A 21,187-nucleotide genomic window follows, 5' to 3' on the forward strand; every position below is an offset into this window, starting at 1 on the left:
GAGGGTTAAAGGGAGAGAAGGGGGGGAAGAGGGAGATAAGGCAAAGACAAAGTAGTCACATTTTCTCTTCCATGCACACTCGGTTTTAACTGTATATACATGTATGGGAAGAAAGCAGACGGGAACGATTTGGATGGAAAGCAACCAGCATGAGGTTAAGAGGAATGCCAGGGGAGAGCAGTGGGGGAAGGAGTGAATGGAACAAGATACCACGCCATATATGTGTGAAAAACTCATAGTGAAGCGCATTATTCTGTACTCTAAATAAAAAGCAATAGAAAAGAAAAACGGAGTAAGAGATTGACCATTTTAAATGTACTAACTAAACAAAGTGCTGAATGTCAACACAGACATCTCACAATCTATGAACAAGTGGAGAAAAAAGACCATGAATAGCAGAGAGGGGAAGAAGGACGTAAATGCAGGAAACAGAGAATGGGTGGCTGCCTGCTGCTCCCTGGAACATGGGGTGAAGACAGCAAGAGTCGCCACAGGTAGACATATGCTGGCAGTCTCTCTGACTAATTTGTTTCTTCTGGTGCCGACATCCAAGCTGGTGTGCCGGACTTAGCAAGGCCTTATGGGTAGAGTAAGCCTTTTCTTTTTCTTCCCATGTATGTTTTTTAGATGACAGAATGCAGTATTTCTGTATGTGTATATGTTATAGAATAATTAAACCAAGTCACTGGACCTATTTGTCATTTTGCATAATTATGTTTTAATGGGGTAATCATTTAAAATCTACTTTCTTAGCAGTTTTGCGATAAAAATATTATTAACAGCTCTTCAGTTACTGTTCTGGGTAATAGCTTCTCTTCCTTTGCAACTGAAGTTTTTTCCCTTTAAAAATCTCTCTCCCTTTTTGCCTCCCAGTAACCTATTTTTCAGTGAGGTTTTCTTAGAGGGTTAGAGACTGAAGAGAATTCATGAGTCAAAGGCTGTGACTGTTAGGTGGAAGGTTATTAGTTGCTATATAGAGTTTAGACAATTTTTTGTTTCCATTAACCAAGTGGACTATACATTGTGTATGACCAGAGGAGTTGTACTGTCTTAAGTACTTATCCTATCTTGACAAATGTTCTTTTAGTATACTATCAGTTAGTTCTTACTCTGCTTTCTACATTCATGTCATTTGTAATACTTTCTATTCAGATACCACATGTTGGTTGTAAAAAGCCAAAAAATAGAAACATTTCCTTGTTGTTTAATTATTTTTCTCCTCCAATGTGTGTGTGTGTGTGTGTGCACGCACGCGCGCGCACACACACACACAAAGCCAAAAAATAAAACAAATAAAAAACAACCCATCAGATTTCCTAGCTGATTAGTAATGACCATGGCACAAAACTTTGCTAAACTAAAACCAAGTCTTCAAGATTAATTATTTAGATTATGCACAGTCCATGTCAGCCTTCATATCATACCTGACTACTTATCACAAAATGGAAACACCGGTTATAAACTATATATAGTCTGAAAGACACAATGGTTTCTTCTAGACACCTTTGCACTGATATATACCATACCTGTAAATGTTTAACAATGTTGACAACTTCTCTAGTAGAATAAGGGTAGTTAATAATCCCTTGGTCAGCCAAGTTCCTCAGCTCTCCAAAGGCTGCCACGAGCTTCTGAAGGATGGCTTCAGGCACATTTGGGCCATACTGTTTGAGCATCTCAAGCTCTGAATGAGGCTTGGGATTGTCAATGGCATGACAGCTAAAAATGTCACCTACAGAAAGGAAGAAGGATTATATTCAGTGAGCAGTCAATCCATTGTAATATGCACAACCAAATGCAATGGTGGATTAAAGAGCCAGTAGGTCCTCAGCAAATCACAGGGAGCCCATCTAACAATAGGATTGTGCAGAGACAAAAGAAAATGCCCTAAGCAGAAGAAAACTAAAGGACGTGTGGCTTATTCCACATCAGTTTATTTCTATTAAAAGTTACAATCCCTGAATACATGCTTCCTGGGAGATATTAAAATACACAGAGGCTGCTGGGCGTTGGTGTATGTAATCCTAGCACTCTGGAGGCAGAGGCAGGTGGATCTCTGTGAGTTTGTGGCCAGCCTGGTCTACAGAGCGAGTTCCAGGACAGGCTCCAAAGCTACAAAGAGGCAGACTCCTTTGTCCTTGTCAAAGTACTCAGCAGTAATGGTTCAGTCTAGACCAGTAGCAACAAGACCTTATTTTGATTTAGGAACCATGTGGATAAACAGCTATTTTGTGTGTGCATATGTAGGAGTGCTGTGTATATTTAAAAGAAACACAACAGCTTCAAACTTCATCTTTCAGACTGACATTTTCAAATACAAACATTCAGAATAGCCTTTCATTCCACTGAAAATTAAAGTTATCATGAATGTAAAAAGGTACTTGGTCCTTCTACCATGCAGTCATCAAATAACTACTAAACATTTTCCAGACATCAAGTAAAACCCACGAAAATATATATCAAAGTTTATATAAAAATCCCCATCCTTGTGGAGCTCATATTCTGCTAATTATATTCTGTTCTAGTATATGACAGTAGAAGTGGTCCTGGGAGAGGGCAGTCATGTGGGCCATATTGAGAAAGTCAAGTCTGAGAATTTGTAGCCATGTGGGAGAACATACTAGGTGGTTAATACAGCTAAAGCGAAGACTCTAAAGCAAGTATAATTGGCATATAAAAGAGTGAGGCAGGAAAGTTGGAGACAGGATGTGGGAAACATCACAAAGGATATTAGAATTAGTCTATGCACAGAGTGAAAGGGGCAGCCAGGGGGATTTCTACCAGAGTAGTAGACTGCTGTCAAGAACAGACTGCAGAGGGTGTAGGCCAGTGGTTCTCAAACTTCCTAATGCTGAGACCCTTTAATGTAGTTCCTCATGCTGTAGAGAAATCATTTTCATTGCTATTTCATAACTGTAATTTTGCTACTGTTATGAATCATAATGTAAATATCTGTGTTTTTCCATTGGTCTTAGGTGACCCCTATGAAAGGGTCATTTGACTCCCAAAGGGATTGTGACCCACAGGTCAAGAATTGCTGTGTAGGGCAACAAACGCCCATCCATGGGTGTCCAGCAGTGCTGTTTGTTTTGCTAGAAGAGGCTCTGACCACTGTCCTCCAAGGACGTTACAATGCAACAGCTTTGGAAGGCAGTCTGTCTAGAACATGCTTATTGCAGATGTTACCTGAGCTCGGGTTCTTCTGCACAGTACCCCACTGCAGATCCAGGGGTTACCTAGCTTCCTTCATGTTTCCCTCCGGGAACTGGGGCTTGAACAGCCATCTCAAATGCCGACTCACTGACTACCGATTTTTTTAACAATTTTTTTGAGATAGGGTCTGACATTAACCAAAGCTGACTGTGATCACACCTATCCCCTCTGGTTATCACTCCCTAGTACTGGTCAGCTTTATTCACTTATTTATTGTTTTTACTACCACTTTCATCAGGGGACATAATCCCTCCTTTGCTTTTGACCCAGAGTCTGGTATTTTCAGACATGAAACTGTGGCAGGTTAATTTATTAGGTAAAAGGTAAAATCTTACATCCTTCACAAATCATGACAATAGACAGGAGCACAAACATGAAGCCCATAAATTAACCTATAATCATCATCATCATCACAAATAATCAAGATGAGAGAGAATGGTTGCTCCAACTAAAATGGTGGGCCAATGCTGGTGACGGTGAGATAATTTGGAATGTATTTTAGGAGCCAGTAAGATTTCCTGGTAGGTGGTAAGACATGTAAGAGAAAGAAAAGTCAAATCAAGAAAAAAATTGGCTGTCAAGAAGGATGGAATTATTATCATAAATCAAGGGGATTAAAAAGAAAAACCCATTCAGTAACTCCTCATACTGTGGGATTATTAGATCCAAGTTAAGGTCTTAATAATGGGTAAATTGTAAGGAAATGTTCAACAGAGAACTAGAGAGTCTGGCTGCAGAGAAAATTCATGCCAATGACAGTCATTTAAATGACACTGTGAAATGACATGCTTTGATTTTTACCAAGGGAATGAGTGTAGATAGATAAAAGAAGACTGGAACATTCTATGAAGGAGCCAACAAAGAAACTGCAGAATGGTCACCAATGTGGGAAGAATTCCAGAAAGCACTGAGAAAGGACCAGACATCAAGTAAGGACAGGGGAGTGACTAATTGTGGCAACTGACCTAAACACAGCTGGTGATTAAGACACAACCAGGAAGCCCATCACTGGTTTCAGTCATGAAGATGGCCCCAATATTTTAGTCAAGAATTGCTTCTGTTGGGTGACTAAGGCAAGATCTAATTAGAACTTACTTGAGAGGGGTGAAGAAGAAATGGATGTTGGAACTGCCACTTCTGAACACAAACTACTGTTGAGAGTTTCTAACAGTAGCTTTCAAAAAAAGTAGGTAAACAGAGAGAGCCTGTCTTAAAAAAAAAAGTTAAAAAAAATCTACAGTGCCAAGAGGCCAGGGAGTTAGAAGACCAAAGTTGCCCAGCAACCACTGTGGGGAGAGGGGAGCACAACAGGGAAGTAGGGGAAGGGGGAAGCAGAGTGGGAAGGGAAGAGGAAGACAGAAAAGGGGAAGGAAGAGGGTTGGAAAGAGAGCCAACAGGAGTGAGAATGACCAGTGACACATGGTGCTGGCAGACGGGGACAATGAGCACCACTGCAGGCCTTAGAGTGAATGTGAAAAGTGGTGCCTTGGGGTGACAGTGGCAGTGAAGAACCTGAACCCGAAAAGAACTTGTATCTTTCCACACTAGAGAAAACTAGGCTTACACTACAGTGTTCACACATGAGCGCATTTGTAAGAGCAGCAGTAATGCAGGGATACAAACAAAACTCAATAAATAGTATAAGTAAGCGTATAGTCCCTTCTAAAATGTATAGACTACCATATTCATTTCCATGACTTATTGTTCCAGTAAATATTCTGAATACTGATTTTCATTTCAGAATACCAGTATTACTTATCACATTTCTCTAAATAGTGGAGATTACCATACTCATTTCCATGACTTATTGTTCCAGTAAATATTCTGAATACTGATTTTCATTTCAGAATACCAGTATTACTTATCACATTTCTCTTAATAGTGGCACACTACTCTATTTTCCAGACACAGAATTTCTTTATCTTGTCTCCTTTGGAGGGACAGTGGGTTCTTCTCATTCTGGTTATTAGACACAATGTTGTGCTGACTATCCTCGTGCTCAAGTGGCTACACAGGTAAACTGCTGGGACAAATCCCTTATGTGGAATTGTCAAATCAAGATCCTAACAGGAGTCTGGACCTACTTTGTACTGTGTATGAGATTCTAGCAAAGAAGAATCCTCCTGCATGGCTGAGGATAGTGGTGGTGATGATGATGATGATGATGATGATGATGATGATGATGATGATAATACATCCTCCAGGGCCTCCCTACTCAGTAAGAACCAGCTTTTTTAGAGGATGTGATAGAAGTTGACGCTAACAGCCATTCATTATGGAGCATTAAACAGCAAAGTCAGTGCAACTACTTATGAAGAGAGGGGCTAAGTCAGACATAGGGATGCAGTCCAGCTCCCAGCCTAGCTCCACCACTCATTAGCTAAGTGACTGAAGAAAAATAACCCCTGTGAGTATCAAAAGCTTCCCCCCCATGTGGCTATGATGGAATCACAGCCCATGGAGAGCAATAGCAGGCACTATAGCACTGCTGCTGAAATTATTGCTATTATAGTCATTATTTTTACCTAAAGTGCCAAAGAAGTCATTGCCCAAGAAAGGGAAGCCAGGCCTGTTGGCCAGAACCACCATCCTGAAGTCAGGATGAATCACGATTATGTTTTCTCTTCCATCCACATTGGCAGCATCTGAAAAATGAAACAGGCAGTCTGCAAATTGCTCCAAACAGCTTCAGGCATTCCTGACTCAATGGTCATCTATGAAGCTGTGGTAGGACATATGATTAACACCAGTGAGGCTCTCATTCAATCCCAAAGACCAGAAAAATCACACTGGAGTTTGAAAATTACTATGTTCTACTTCTGAGCTACACAGAGGGCCAGATACAGTCTGTGTGTGGTCACAGCTTCTGTTTAGGCAGCTCCGTCTTTCTTGTTGCACCATCTTTAGTGATAAACCTTCAGAGCAAAGGATCAGGCTGAGTTCTAGTCCTTGAGAGTGTAAGGGACCCTGTGAAGGGACACTACTCAGGCTAAGGTAAAGTCACCTTTTCCACAAACAGTGAAAGCAAAATGTTCAGAAAGCTGTTAATGGTGCTAGGTAGATCCCAGAGTAGTGACCTTATAATAACATCAAAGAGGAATACCTCTACCATGCTGACCTTTCTAATTGGGCCCTCTTTATATATGTTCTTCAAATATTTAAGATTTTTGTACTGTTTTTATGGTACAGGCTATGTATTTTCTATGGCTAGGCATAGATTTTCATGAAGCAAAAAAATTGAAATCAGCATCTTACATATGTTTAGAAAACTTAAATTGCCTGCAGTTAAGTATACTTGGACTAGCTAGGCTTTGTTTTGCCACAAGGTTGAGTCACCCAGGAAGAGGGAACCTCAACTGAGAACGTATCTCCCTAAGACTGCCTGTAGACCAAAACCAAAACCAAACCAAACTGAAAAACAAACAAAATCCTGAAACCAGCAAGGCTAGATGTGGATGTTATTTTTAGAAATGATTGTCAGTACAATTTCATTTGCAGTGAACTTCAGCTTATTACTTGCTTATAGGGGAGAGCTAGAGATACCAGAGATACAAAAACTGTACATACTAGAGATGCGAAAGTTACACACATGAAGGAGAGTGTGGCTCTTAACTACTTACGTGCAACAATGCGTCTTCCATCTGCTAGAATCATTTCTCCGTTTTCTACCAGAGTTTTCAGAATACAGGTGACATTTGTTGGGGCTTTGTCTGCCTCATCTACTACTAGAATGTGACCCATCTTTACCGCTTTAACCTTTAAAGACAGAAAATGTGTCATTAGCAACCAAAGAACCAAAGTTGTCATTATTAAAAGCCAGTCACTCACTGCTTTGAATTTGCCACAGCTGGTTGTAAGCAACAGAAGCATCACATAGTTACTAAAACACAATAGCAAGTTGAGCCATTCCCAACAACATTTCCCACTCTAGACCGGGGGAGACCTAAAGGAGTTTAATAAATAGTAGAAATGCCACAGACGGTGCGAGGAGTTAGATGTGACAGTCACTGTGCATTTTAGAAAACTGCTTGTTATGGATCTTCAAATGGGGTTACAGTTTGATCACAGGTGGTGGGTATTCAGGTAAAATTGATGGACAAACTGCATTTGGGGAAGAGGGAACATGGCAAGCCTGTGTGGTCTCTAGGACAGTAAATGTAAGAAAAGGCACAGCAAGGCAGATTGGGTTTCTACTGCTAAGGAATGGGTTGCCAGACCAGGAAATAGGCACTTCACCTCTTCAAGTAATGGGACATAATTACACATGTGTGACTTACGGCATGATGAAAATGGAGCATTGAGCCACACATCAGGGTACTAAACTTGGCAGAATACAAAGAATAAATGGTTTGGGAAAGTGACTGAAGTACGCATGGACAAATGCAAGTAAAAGTATTGACTGATCTCACCGAGAGGCATAATCTATAGACTGTTCGGATAAGAAGGGAGAGAGGAAGGCAAGGTCTTGGGTAACCACGTGGAAGGTGACAGACATGAGAAGATCAGAGAAGGGTAGCCCTGACCTATCCTTGCCAGGCCTCTCCCTAAAAGGAGACAGGCAGGAGATACACCATACATTTCAACATGAATCTAAAATTTCTTTCTAAAAGAGATACTAATTAATGACTCACAACCTAGTGGACCATATCATACATTGTTCTGACCACACAGAGTTAACTAAGATTTTAAGGAAACAAACTGGTAAACCATGCTTCCTTTAATCACAATATTTCATACTGTATTCCCAAGGACCTGATGAGGATTTTTTTTTAAATTTAGGGCAAAAATGAGCTAAATTGAAAAAAGAAAAGATGTGGCTCCTAGCCCTAACACATCTCTGCTTAGAGAAGATCTGGGCTCAACCTTGGAGCCTTCTGTCACAGATCCTGAGGTCCCCAGCCTTGGGTCCCTGTCCACAGCAGCTCCAGGATGGTTGCCTGCTGAGCAGCTCTGTGGCCAGGTTAGATTTGAGTCTCAAGTGGGAGTTATGTCTTCTCAGCTTCCAAAAACATTGAGTCAATATTCTCTTAGTTTAGAACAATAGACTTTTAAAAAGCCCCAGAAAATAAGTAGAGGATTCTAGACAGTCCCTGAACTTCTCACTCAGCAAAGAAGTGCAATAAGAGAACATGTTTTATTTTTCCAGTAAGTTCATTTTGGTAGAGAAGAACATATAAAATGATACAGGCATGTACTCTAATCAGACAGAAGCTTGCATCTAAAATGATACGTGCCTGTGCTCAATTCAGATAATTAACCCATCCATAGGCTAAGGTACAGGTACAACCAAAACACACTTTAAACCATTTCTTTCATCGGCTTACTGACCAGAGGTGAGTCTTCATACACGATCAGTCCATCCTTAACTGAGGGCTGAAGGGTCAGAGTCTGCACCGTGGTGTCCCTGTAGTCAAACCAAACATTTCATAGTCAGGATGGAAATAAACCAATGTTTGAGCACGAATAAATAGTGAGCAGATCTTTAAATCTGCTCATCACCCTGCTTTGCCCAAGAAAAACCAAAGCAAGGAGGGGAAGTTCGGCCAGCAACAGTATTGTGTTGATAGCACGAGTCTCAAGGGTTTAGAAATTGATACAGAAGCTGGGCGGTGGTGGCGCACGCCTTTAATCCCAGCACTCGGGAGGCAGAGGCAGGTGGATCTCTGTGAGTTCGAGGCCAGGCTGGACCGATAGCCTCCAAAACAATACAGAGAAACCCTGTCTAGTAAAACAAAAACAAACAAACAAAAAAATTGATACAGTTGCCAAATCAGTCTTTTTGTAGTGATTTCACTATTCAAAATGATCTCCTGAGCATGAAGAGACTGTTAAAAATGTTTATATTACTACATATTACAAAGAATTCTTATGCTATTTAAAAATTTATGACCAGCTTGGCATCCTGGCCAATTTATGAACACCACATCCCACCCAATCTGCCATCCGAAGCAAAGGTCAGACTATCCTGCTACTTGAAGAACACAATTACTTCACAGGTTTTTGAAGATTTGGAGATGAAAGCCAAGGGTCTGTACCATATTATTTCAAAGCTATTCTTTTACTATTTGTCTGGCCTTCCTTTAAGTTGAGGTCTTGAAAAAAGTTAACATTGAGGTATCTATGCTCCAAGCCTCTTTTCTGAAGAGCTGTGAAGTTCCCATGACCTGTGTGCAGTATTTCAGGCAATGGATAGATAAGTTCTAACATTTTCAAAGTAGACAATATTATGTCTTTACTTTTTACAAACACTGTATCTTAAAAATGAAAAGTCCTATGGCCAATCTGACCATGCTACACAATGAAATCACAAAGATTAAAATGTAAACAGAAGGAGGAGGGGAGAAGAGGAGCGGAGAGGAGAACATGAGTGATCTGGAAGACTGAGTTGGGGGATGAATAGAGGAGAGCAAGAAAAGAGATACCATGATAGAAGGAGCCATTATAGGTTTAAAGAGAAATCTGGCACTGGGGAAATGTCCAAAAACACACAAGGATGACCCCAAATAAGAATCTAAGCAATAGGGGAGAGACTACTTTAAATACTCTTCCCTATAATGAGTCTGATGACTACCTTAAATGCCATCCTAGATTCTTCATCCAGTAGCTAATGGAAGCAGGAGCAGAGATTCACAACTAAGCACTGAGCCGAACTCCTGGAATCCAGTTGTAGAGAGGGAGGAGTGATGAACAAAGGGGTCAAGACCATTCTGGGGAAACGCACGGAAACAGACCTGAGCAAGTGGGAGTTCATGGACCCCAGCCAGACAGCTGGGGAACAAGCATAGAACCCAACTAGGGCCCCTGAGCTTAGATGACAGTTAGGAGACCTGGGCAGTCCATGGGGCCTCTTACGGTGGAACCAGTATTTATTCCTAGTACACAAATGGATTTCGGGAGCCCATTCCACCATGGAGGAATACTCTTTCAGCCTATATACATGGTGTGGGGAGGGAGGGGCATGCGGCTAGGCTCTGTCCCAAATGGTGTACAGACTTTGATGATCTCCCATGTAAGGTCTCACTCTTCCTAGGAAGTGGATGGGGAGTGGGGGGTGGTGGTGGGAGCATGGGAGGGTGAGGGAACTGGGATTGATATGTAAAATAAGATTGTTTCTAATTTAAATTTTAAAAAAAGTTAAAAAATTGCAATACTAGTCTAGAACAACTCTCATGCAAAAGTTGAAATAAAAATGTCAGTAAAAGAAAAATAAAAATGTAACTAGTATTTCTAAGAGTTCAAAATTATCTTTCAAAGGACCCTGCTGCTTACTCAAATTAAGCAATGAAGCTTCACTGCACTGTCTTGAGAACTTCAGACCTTAATTGTCTAACATACTTGGGAAACTTAAACCCAAATGCCAAGCTTTACTACAAATCAAAAATTTTCAATGTGCATCTCAGAGGTAAGGAATGGTCCTGATGATCTCTAAGAAAGGACAGTGATGTCAGCAAGGTACACTTGGCGTTGACTAGTCACAACACTTGGAGTTGATGGCTTATGTCTGTCTGTTATTCCAGGAAAGCTGAATCTGGACTTTCTGGAGTAGTGGGTAACGCCTCTACAATCGTCTTCATGTACCAGGGCTGGAACAGATACATGGGCAATTCAATCATGAGTCTTTACAATTCCTACCCTTTCAGTTTCATTTACACATTGTCAGAAAACATTCTCTAATGTGACAGGTAATGGGTTTCTTGAGTGAACCCCTTGGGTCTGGCCTATCCTGCCCGTCTTGCAGACTCCCATGATCATGGTCTTGTGGGGTCATGGTTTGTCCCCAGAATTCACTGCTTCCTCCACGTTACAAGGGACATATTCCAAAGCAACATGATCTTGTCTTTACTAAATATCAAATTAAAATGCCCTAGGAAATGCAAAGAGCAGTGAAAATACATTCTGGCAATTTATTGGTGGTTTTCAACATTTTCTTTTATGACACATTATAGTATGTTGTTATATATCCATTTTCTGTATTACAGGTCTTATATATTCACTGTCAGTCCCACTTTTTGATGAAAAATTAATTTCCAGATTTGAATAACTAAGAACAAAGTTTCATTAGATGACTTAAATTCACTGCTAATATTCTAGCATCAGAGGACAGGGTGGGTGGGGAAAGGAAAAATACTTGTTCACACGGATTTTTATAGTGGCATAATGGATTTCTCACCTCAGTTCTCACATATTTTAAGGGCAACAACTTGACACCTTCCAGCACCAAAAAGGAACAAGAAACTCCTGCATCATTGTCAGTGGGAAGGGGAGTCAGTACTGAGCAAAGAGTGCTTCACAGTGCCTCAGATCAGAACATGTAAGAATTCTAATATAAAAAAGGCAAATGAAACTGCTCTAGAATGCTTGAGATCTGATAGTACACAAGTTGCCAACTTACATTTCATTAAAGACCTGTGCTGGAAGTAAGAGCATGTGGGGTTTGGTTGTTGTTTTAGGAAATAAGAACAACTCAGATGATCTCCAAAGGTGAACACCATGAGGATAAATGCAAATGGGAAATCAGATTTGCAGTAGAATTGGCTGTGAAAGAGAAGATTATAGGATAAAGCCAGCGTTTGCTCTGTTATGCTATTGAAATTTTCATCTGGCACATACAGGGGAAAGTAAAGGCCAGTAAACTATGTAAAATAGAGTGAACATTAAACTCTGGTTGGCTTGTACGTAGTCCATTTATGTGGCTGATGCACTGTGGTGTGTGTGTGTGTGTGTGTGTGTGTGTGTGTGTGTGTGTGTGTGTGTGTGTGTAATGTACTCTGCTCTGCATGGTATCTAGTACAGTAAGAGAGGAGCTGGATTTCTATGAGACTTTATTATAAACGTTTAAGTATATACAGTAAAATGTCAGTAAATAAGAAGACGCTTACTGTAGCTGTAGACAGTTTATGAAACAGATTCCTACTAATGATACAATCATTTTCCTTTTCAGAGTATTAGATTTAAATCATTGCTCCTCATTTATGAGTGTCTTGGGTCAAATACAGCAATTTCAAAACTGTTTTGATGTGTTCCTTTCAAAAACTGCTTTAAAATATAAGCCAATAAAAGTTTAGAGTCAACAATTTCAACAACACTAAGGAGAAGAACACAAACCTCATCTTTAGCCCAAATTGTAATAGAGATGGTTTTCCAGTTACTGGTAATGCTTGAGGTAATTAATGAATGCTCAGCTAATTGTTGGTGTTTATGCTATTACCAATTGTTCCTGCTTCTTACTAGCTTACAAAGTACAGTTTTCTATCAAAGTTTATGACAGTAAGTGGGTGGGACAAAGAAATAGTATGCTAAACTAGTTTTCTTTTAACTGTAATTTAAATCTTATTTTGAAGTTGAATTTGCTAATATGGAGTTAGCTTAAAAATGACTCCAGATGTGAAACCCACAGAAACAGCTGACCTGAACAAGGGGGAGCTATTGGACCCCAGACTGACAGCTGGGAAACCAGCATGGGACTGATCCAGACCCCCTGAATGTGGAGGAGGCCTGGGAAATCTATGGGGCCTCTGGTAGTGGATCAGTATTTATTCCTAGTGTACAAATGGACTTTGGGAGCCCACTCCACATAGAGGGATACTCTCTCAGCCTAGACACACAGGGGATGGTCTAGGCCCTGCTCCAAATGATATGACAGACTTTGAAGATCCCTCATGGAAGGCCTCACCCTCCTGGGGAGCAGAAAAGGGGATGGGACAGGGGGTCAGTGGGGGCAGGGGAGGAGGGGAGGGAGAGGGAATTGGGATTGACATGTAAAACAAGCTTGTTCTAATTTAAATTTAAAAAATTTAAAAATAACTCCAGATGCAATAAAAGTAACTAAGTTATGAATAGACCAGGTCTTTGTTAAAATGAGGGAATAACACTGGGGGAGTGCTGACTTCTGAGGGTGTGTGTGTGTGGGGGGGGGACTAGCCTCTGAGGAAAGCACTGGTCTCTGAAGAGCAAATGCAATTTGCTCTGAAATGTTGTTTGTAAAGGTACACAAAACTATCTTCTACTTCACCGAGGAGCAAAAATATTAAAGATATTTATTTTCAGGGTATTTTAATGAGCTGCATTTTCATAGATTCGGGTTAGTTTTTTTCTTATAAAAATACAGTAAAAAAAAAAAAAAAAAACAAACCAGTCAAACCAGAGGGTGAAAGAAAAAGTGGCCTCCTCCCTTGTCTGATGTAAGTGTGCAGAGCACACTTGGACATGAACCAAGCATGAGAACAGAAAACAGACTGCTCAGAAGTGACAGCTTTTTATCAATAAGATATAAATAATGTTTCAGCTTCTTTTTCTGTCTTTTTATTTACTTGTTTTTGAGACACATGATCTCAGTATGCATTCTTTGCTGGCCTAGAAATCCCAAATCATAAGAGATCCACCTGCCTTTGCCTCTGGAGTGCTGGATTAGAGGCGTGCGCCACAATGCCTGGCTGAGATTAGGTATTTTGTTGATTAAATTAGTTCATTGACTTTTCTCCCATCTGCATAAGCACTCTGCTTACTTTCATCTCCCACCCTCCTCTATCATCAGCCCTTCCTTCCTACAGGTCCCTTTCCCAAGTTCGGATTTCTCAGCTTCTCACTGATTTTGGCCAGGCTGTCTGTGTTGCCACAGGTTTGGAACACTCACTGCAGCCTGGTAGGATCACCAGCGGATATAACCGAAGGCAACGATTTCCCCTTTGCCCAAATCCTCCGGAAGTCAGTAGTTTATCAGGGAGGGACAGGGCCCCATGAGTTCCTCCCTGAGCCATGCATAACTGTCAGGTTCAGTGTTGTACAAGCCTGCCTTATTTTAAGAACAGTAGTAACATAAGAGAGGAATATCAATTATTAATGAAGCAGAGGTATTTATATGGAGATGATGTTAATATGTTTAAGGATTGACTTAACAGATAGACTGGCCTTCTGCTGGATAGTAGAAGCATATGGCCTCTCCTGTGATATGTAAATTTATCTTGCTATATTGGGAAAGAAATTTCCTTGGGCTTTCAAATGACACAGTTCTTGTTAAAAGCAATGTGCCAACCAGTATAAAAGAAAGACAAAAAACAAGACTATGATTAATGCCATACAGCTTTTAAAAATAACATCAGACTACATCTGAATACATCTGGCTTGATCAGCCACTCAAGACCCCTGAAGCCCAAGGCAGCTCATATATATAGGCAATTAATGAGAAAATACAATAGAGAAAAAGGATGGAATCTGAGAGGTAAACAAGGGAACTGGGGGTAGGAGTGGGGACTACCACAGTGCTTGAGTTGTCTCAATGCTTAGAAAGAAGAGTCCTTTAGAATAAAACAAGGCTTTATTCCTGCCAGATGCTAAAAAGACTCCTGCCCTTAAAGCAGCCCCTTAGAGGACACATTTTACACAGTGTCACTCACGCTTTGCTATCAGTCTAGACGCAAACACGTCCTAACATACCATGATGGGAAGAAGACTGGGGTGGGGGTGATACTTTTACCCAAAGATGTAACACGTTGCAGTTCTTGGGTAGGTACATGCTGGAAACAGCAGGAAGAAGTGCTTACAACAGTCACCTGGTGGTAGCCAAACACTTCAAATTGACCTAGTTCATCGCTACCACGTCACATTGTTCTAGATTACTCAAAAGAAGAACAAAAAAGTCCTTCCATTAATTGAAGCTATGACAAGTATTTCCACAAACTCAGAAAATTTTGCAAGTTGTTCAGTCTTGAGAAATAAAAACTCCGCTCAAATGGTGCGTAGATAATTGGGTCTTTTACTCTGAAAGCTAGCTTTCTCGGTTGAGAAATTTCAAAAACTCAAAAACAATGTTACTTTTTTGCTTCTTGGCAGACTTCATTTCTTTTTTTTCCAGACAAAAATAAAAGACATTGTACAGTTTCTTTCTAATCAGTGTAGAAAGGATTAGAAGAATGGTGTAAGAACAAAAATTAAAAGTTGTGCAGATGCAACCAGGGGGCTAAGGCCAATGAATGCTTTGTTCCCTGGATAAATCTATCAGGAAATAGACTGGTATATATTAATTTACACGTTTAAGAGGATAAATGCAGCATCTGAGAGTATTTGCTTGCATCTCTCCTATTATTTCTTAAACCCTAAATGAAGGAAACAAGTAGCTTAATCAGCAATGGGTTTCAGCATGAGGGTCAGCACTTTGGGAAGATCTAGAATAAGGCAGAGAAGAGGCCACACACAGCATTTGCTGGCTTCTGCTTGCAGGTCCAGCAGCAAATGCACCTTTGTATGATGTCACATAGCTGTGTCATCCTGGGGCTGAAAAGCTGTCCCATCTCCTGGGCAATCTCTGCTAGACTTACAGGAGGAATGTCAGCTATGATAGGATCGTAAAAAAAAAAAAAAAAAAAAAAAAAGAAAAGAAAAGAAAAGAAAACAGAGCTCCATGGGGACCAGAAGAAACATCATTAATTCTAGTGGAGAAGGACAGGTCTTTGACAAAGACTATGACTATAGAGGGCACAGATGGGTGGGTGGAGCTCTTAAGCAAAAGACAAACACACAGGAGTCTAAGGTGTAAGAGGGGTCAGGGGATGCCTAGGTGCGCAGCACAAGAAAAAGTCTGCCGTATGGAGGAAGGAGAGCTGGACAGACAGGCACAGTGAGCCTCAGTGTGCCCAGAGAGCTAACATCTGCCAGACTCTACCCATAGGTGGCCTCATGAATAGCTATTTCAGAGGAAGGATTCTCCGACGGAATGTCACAAAGGTGGATAAGTGGGAATTGACACTCATTGACTCATTACTTAACACACTTTCCCAGAACACTGGTTGCTGTGTGGCTATTTTGCTGGAAATAGACAGTTGAGCCCTTATATAAAAAATAGAAGCAAAAAAAAAAAACACAAGCTAAAACTGAAAAATACCTTAAAATAATCTTCATTCTTATTTGTTGATAATTCGAAAAGACATTTTGTTCTCATTAAAAGTTAAAGAAAGCTATTTTGATACAAACAGTGTGGCTGACACACTTAGTCTGGCCTTAAGTTCAGTTTGTATCAACAGCTGAAGAACAGGTCACGCAGATGTGCGCAGAGAAGAAATGCAGTCTTTCGTCTCCCTTTGTACCTTGCTACCCAAGGCTTGCTGCTCTCCACTTTGACAGCTTTGGCCCAATGGTAGTATAAGGAAATGCACACGTCTGCTTGCAAAGGGCAGAAAGCAGGGAAGTGCGGTGCGCTGTGCACTTGCTGCGGGCACGGGTGTCACCACAAGTTCCGGACTGGACAGAGAGCGCGCGGTCGGCTCCACGGGCTGGATAGTGGGAGGCACGAGGAGGACAGACGGTGACAGGGTTTTTAATCAGGAGGCTACAGCAGGCCAGGCAGAGATACAGAATGGACTCATGTCCGTTACGTCAGCAGGTGACACTGGATAGATCTGTTTCCCTTAGCTTTTGGCTGGGACCTTTATACAGTCACTAGCCCAAGGGTTTTAGTTTTGTTTTGTTTTTGTTTTTGAGACTGGGTTTCTCTACATGGCCCTGGCTGTCCTGTAACTCACTACAAAGAGCAGTCTGGCCTTGAACTCATAGAGATCCACCTTCCTCTGCCTCTGCCTCCTGAGTGCTGGGTGAGAGGCAAATCCTGTGGTCACTGTGACTAGAAGGGCTAGATATTACTTCTCTTACAGATCCATCCCAATACTGAATCAATTTACCCATTAAGTCTCTAGACTAGACAAAGTGGTCAAAATGACAGAGTAATCCCATTGTATTTATGAAGTGAGTCACTGCTGTTAAATTCTGCTTAAATTCTACTTCATCAGTCTCTATTTACTCCCTATCACATGATCCTTTACTTAAATTTTCCACTCCCTGCAGATTTCCTATAAAAACTGCCCCTTCACAAGTCACCTACAAACTTTTTTTTTTTTTTTTGGTTTGTCAAGACAGGGTTTCTCTGTAGCTTTGAAGCCTATCCTGGAATTTACTTTGTAGACTAGGCTGGCCTCAAACTCACAGAGTGCTGGGACTGAAGGCATGTGCCACCACAGACCAGCCATACACAAACATTCTTATCTCTGGCTCTGATTCAGGAAAACCAATCTAAGGTGTTTGTTGACTATTTGAGAGTAGCAATTAAAAGATATTCAGCAATGCCATTGATTGTTCCAGTGCAAAACATTATAGATATATCTTGGTTCATAGGAACTTCTTCAAAGCTGCGCGCTGAGAAATCCCAGGAACATATACTAAATACATTCTGCTCATTTTGTCACTGCTGTCACCATCTCAGGAGATATTAGAGCAATAGCTGTCACACAAGGAACTCCACACTTTTTAAAGCAAAACAAAAATGTGACTGACCTACTTGAGCTGGGAGCTATTAGGTATTCGTACTAATCTCTCCTTGCCCTGCATGAATGCCACAAGAACAGGCAGCTGGGGCTGGCCAGAAAGGCCCTGAGAGGGGGCAGCGGTTAAGAGGGTGGGACATGATATCAAGCATGTTCAGACAACCTGAGACTAGAAAATGTTTAATACTGAGTTCATCTTTTTTTATTATAAGAAAAGACTAAAATTACTTGATTCCTTCTTTCATTGGAATACCAGTGATTTTATAATGTCAATCACGGTGAAATAATAACTCCCTAAATTTTCTGGGGGGTGGTTGGGGATCCTGATGTGGTAGTGGACACCATTAATCCCAGTACTAGGAGGCAGAGACAGGAAGAGACCCTCGAGCTGCTTGAGGTCAGCCTGGTCTACAGAACAAGTTCCAGGCCAGCCAGGGTACATAATGAGACTTTGTCTTTAAAAACTGTTTTAAAACATTTAAACATTTTTTTCTTGAGTTTAAAAAGGATGAATTTACAAATTTAATTTTAATAGTGATTGACTTAAGGAGAGAAAGACTAAAGGTACTGGCTAAAGAGGAGACAGTTACAGTCACAGTAGTCTATCCCTACAAAGAAAGTACACTGTCGAATTAAGAAAACAAACAGTTCTTAAATCTGGATGACAAATTCGGTTCTGTATTATTATTTGTATTTCTGAAGTTTTCCTTAGACTGTACGGGGCTCTGGTGGTGAGAGACACGACCTCGAAGGAGACTGCCTCTGTAGTTTTTTAGCTAACTCTGCTTGAGAGCCTGAGATGAGAGGGTCCCCAGGTGCCTCATCTTTCCAGCCCACTTTCACAAAGCATCGGAGAGTGAGCTGCTTGGTGGGGACCAGTGTCAGGGTCTGTGGCTCTGACTCATCAGCCTCTGCGGCCGGCCCACAAATGAGAAGCTAGAAACAAAGCCAGAAAAAGTGCCATGAAGCAGCTGCAGGCTGTGAGGAACAGGGCAAAGGCAGCTGTGACTAATGTTTGTGTGAATCACCTGGGAGACAGAAGAGCGGACCGAGAGATTTGCAGCTGACACACCTCATAGGAGGCATGATGGGTAAAGTACATATAACAACCTGGAGAAGATGTCAAGAAAGCAGAAGAAAAATCTAATAAGGACAGTATTAGTGATAAGAATGGAAAAAGATGGGAAAACTTCCCAAGGGAAAATGGTCTGGGAATAAGCTGAGGAAATATTAGAAATAAGATGCTATTATTTAACAGATAGAGTAATCATACATAGAGTCTAGAATACAAGCATTAGTTGCCCAATGGTTTTATTGTATGACCAGAGTAATGAAGTCAAGCAAAGAGTTTAAGCAGGCTATTATAATGTTAACTCTGTGAGCTCAGGCAACTTAAACCTTCCTATGCCTCACTGGATCACCTAAAACAGAGACAGCCGTGGCAGAATTCTTAAGCACAAGGTGAACAGCAACCTGCTGCAGGCTAAAAGCATGTTTGGAACAGGGTCTGACAGTATATGTCTTAGTCTCTGTCTGTGCTATGAGAAGATACTCTCACAAAAGCAGTTTAAGGGCTAAAGGGCTTATTGTGGCTCAAGGTTCAGTTCATCATGGTGGGAAACCAAGGGGGCAGACGGTGGGTTCATCAGCAACTAGAAAAGAGAGCAAACAAGCTGGCTCAGCGCCTTCTAAATGTTACACAGCTGGATCCTCTTCTAGGGAGTGGATCCACCCACAATCAAGGCAGACCTTCCCATATCAATGAACACAACCAAGATAATTCCTTACAGGTGCCAAATTTAACCTCGACAGTCCTCCAAAGGTGTACTCCTCCAAGGTGACCCTAGAACTTGTGAAGTTAACAATACTGACTGTTGGGAAAGTCCTGTTATTTGCCTGTGCATTTGTCAATAAAGTACTGTCTGGCCAATAGGGAATCTAGATAGGAGGGACTAGGAGTCCAGGAGGACTCTGGGTAGGAGAAACACGAGAGGGTCGAGATGTAACCGCCATTGGGGTAGGAAGCTCGGAAACCTCTCCGGTAAGAGACATACTTAGATTAACAATTATGGGGTAAATACTTAAGTCAGAGCTAGCCAGTAAGAAAAAAGCAAGGCCAACAGCTTCATAATTAATATAGCCTCCTGTGTGTTTATTTGGGACTCATGCGAATCTAGAACCAGGCTGGCGCGGCAGAGCCCAGGCGACTGGCGGGGGATAAACCAAAGCGGCTAGCAAAAGAAAAAGCTTCTCTTAACAAAATGGTGATCAGGAGTGGGATCATGAATTTCCACGCAGAATGACAAAAGCTTTAAAGGAATTTTAGAAACAGAAGAACAGAGAGAAGCACAGATTTTTGGTAGCAGCGTTTTTCTCAGGTGTGCTCTGTTTTGCTAGCGACAAGCCGAGATTCACGTGGCTTGCTTACCGGAGTCTTCCTGACTCGGCATAAAAAGAAAAAAAAAAACCCAGCAAGGTTGTTTTAAGACACTCTGCTAACGATTGAAAGGTGTGTACGTACAGCTGGAAGTGGCAGCTTTTGCTGGATGTCAGCATGGACTGAGGCGGTAAGCTGAAGTCACGCTTACGCCCGCCATCTTGAAAAAAAAAAAAAACGGCAGTTTAAAACAGCCACGGTTTTACAGATAAGACACGTGGCCAGAAAAACATAAAGATTTACAGTAAAGTCAGACTTGGATAAAGAAAAACTTCTAAAGGTTTACAGTGTGTTTAAAAATATATGTGAGATTGAGAGAGAAACTGAAACGACAAAGTGGTAAATAAATACAAAAGCCGGCTGTGGTGGCGCACGCCGGTAGGAATTGCCCCAGAGGCAGAGGCAGGCAGGTTTCCGAAGAGAAACCCTGTCTCAGAGAAAAATAAATAAAAGTGAAAGAAATAAAGTAATAATAGATAAATAAATAAGCCACGTAAAGATGGAAAATACACAGAGAGTCTGGATACTGTACACTATTGTGTTTTTCAGTTTTTTGCTTGCTCAGGAAGGAACTGATACTAAAGTACACTTGCTTATAAATGCTGCTAAATTAATACAACTTATATCTTTTGAAAATACCTTGACTTCAAAATTTAAGCATAAGGATATGTTACTCGGAAAAGGAGTTTTTATTTATGTTTCTACAGAAAATAAAAAGCTGAAGATTTCTTCCAGGCTTCTGTGGTTGCACGAACCAAGACCCCCGGAAGCAGTGGACCAGGTGTTCCAACAATTGAGACAGCTAAGATGATGCAGCTTTACAGACCACGAAAATAAGGACTTATACAGGTTTCTGAGTTTTGTCATGATCCCCATGGTATGAACAGCGCCCCCTTCCAGCAGGAAGCAGTTTGGAATGAGCGATGTCCCAATTCCCATCTTGTTTATAAATCTTTGTTTTCATTTAAATGGGATTGTTTATAATTGGCTAATGATCACAGCCAATCTTCTTTTAATGGTAAAAAGGGGAATTATGGTATGGGTATTGTTTTTCATTTATTGAGACAAAATCAAGGTCAATTTTGTGATGCTTATATTTCTCCTCTTGATTAAGTATTGTGCTTATACTGATCTTTTACAATGTAATGCATAATTGAATACAGACTATAGATAGTTACTTATAATAGAATTTCTAGTTACATAAGTTAGGTTTCTAGATATACAGAAA

The 21,187-nt window shown here is 40.9% G+C and overlaps 1 protein-coding gene across 2 annotated transcripts in view; it reads right to left on the bottom strand.

The window, feature by feature from the left end:
- Vwa8 (von Willebrand factor A domain containing 8) overlaps nt 1-21,187 on the bottom strand; it is a 347,144-nt gene that overhangs the window by 124,121 nt on the left and 201,836 nt on the right. For both annotated transcript variants that reach the window (XM_040756735.1, XM_040756796.1), the window contains exons 22-25: nt 8,542-8,617; nt 6,834-6,969; nt 5,739-5,858; nt 1,527-1,732 (exon numbers count right to left, since the gene is read on the bottom strand). In XM_040756735.1, coding sequence (XP_040612669.1) covers nt 1,527-1,732; nt 5,739-5,858; nt 6,834-6,969; nt 8,542-8,617 — 538 coding nt within the window. The remainder of the gene's footprint in view (nt 1-1,526; nt 1,733-5,738; nt 5,859-6,833; nt 6,970-8,541; nt 8,618-21,187) is intronic.

The sequence above is a fragment of the Mesocricetus auratus genome, unplaced genomic scaffold (genome assembly GCF_017639785.1).
Source record: "Mesocricetus auratus isolate SY011 unplaced genomic scaffold, BCM_Maur_2.0 Super-Scaffold_2245, whole genome shotgun sequence".
Taxonomy (NCBI): Eukaryota; Metazoa; Chordata; class Mammalia; order Rodentia; family Cricetidae; genus Mesocricetus; species Mesocricetus auratus.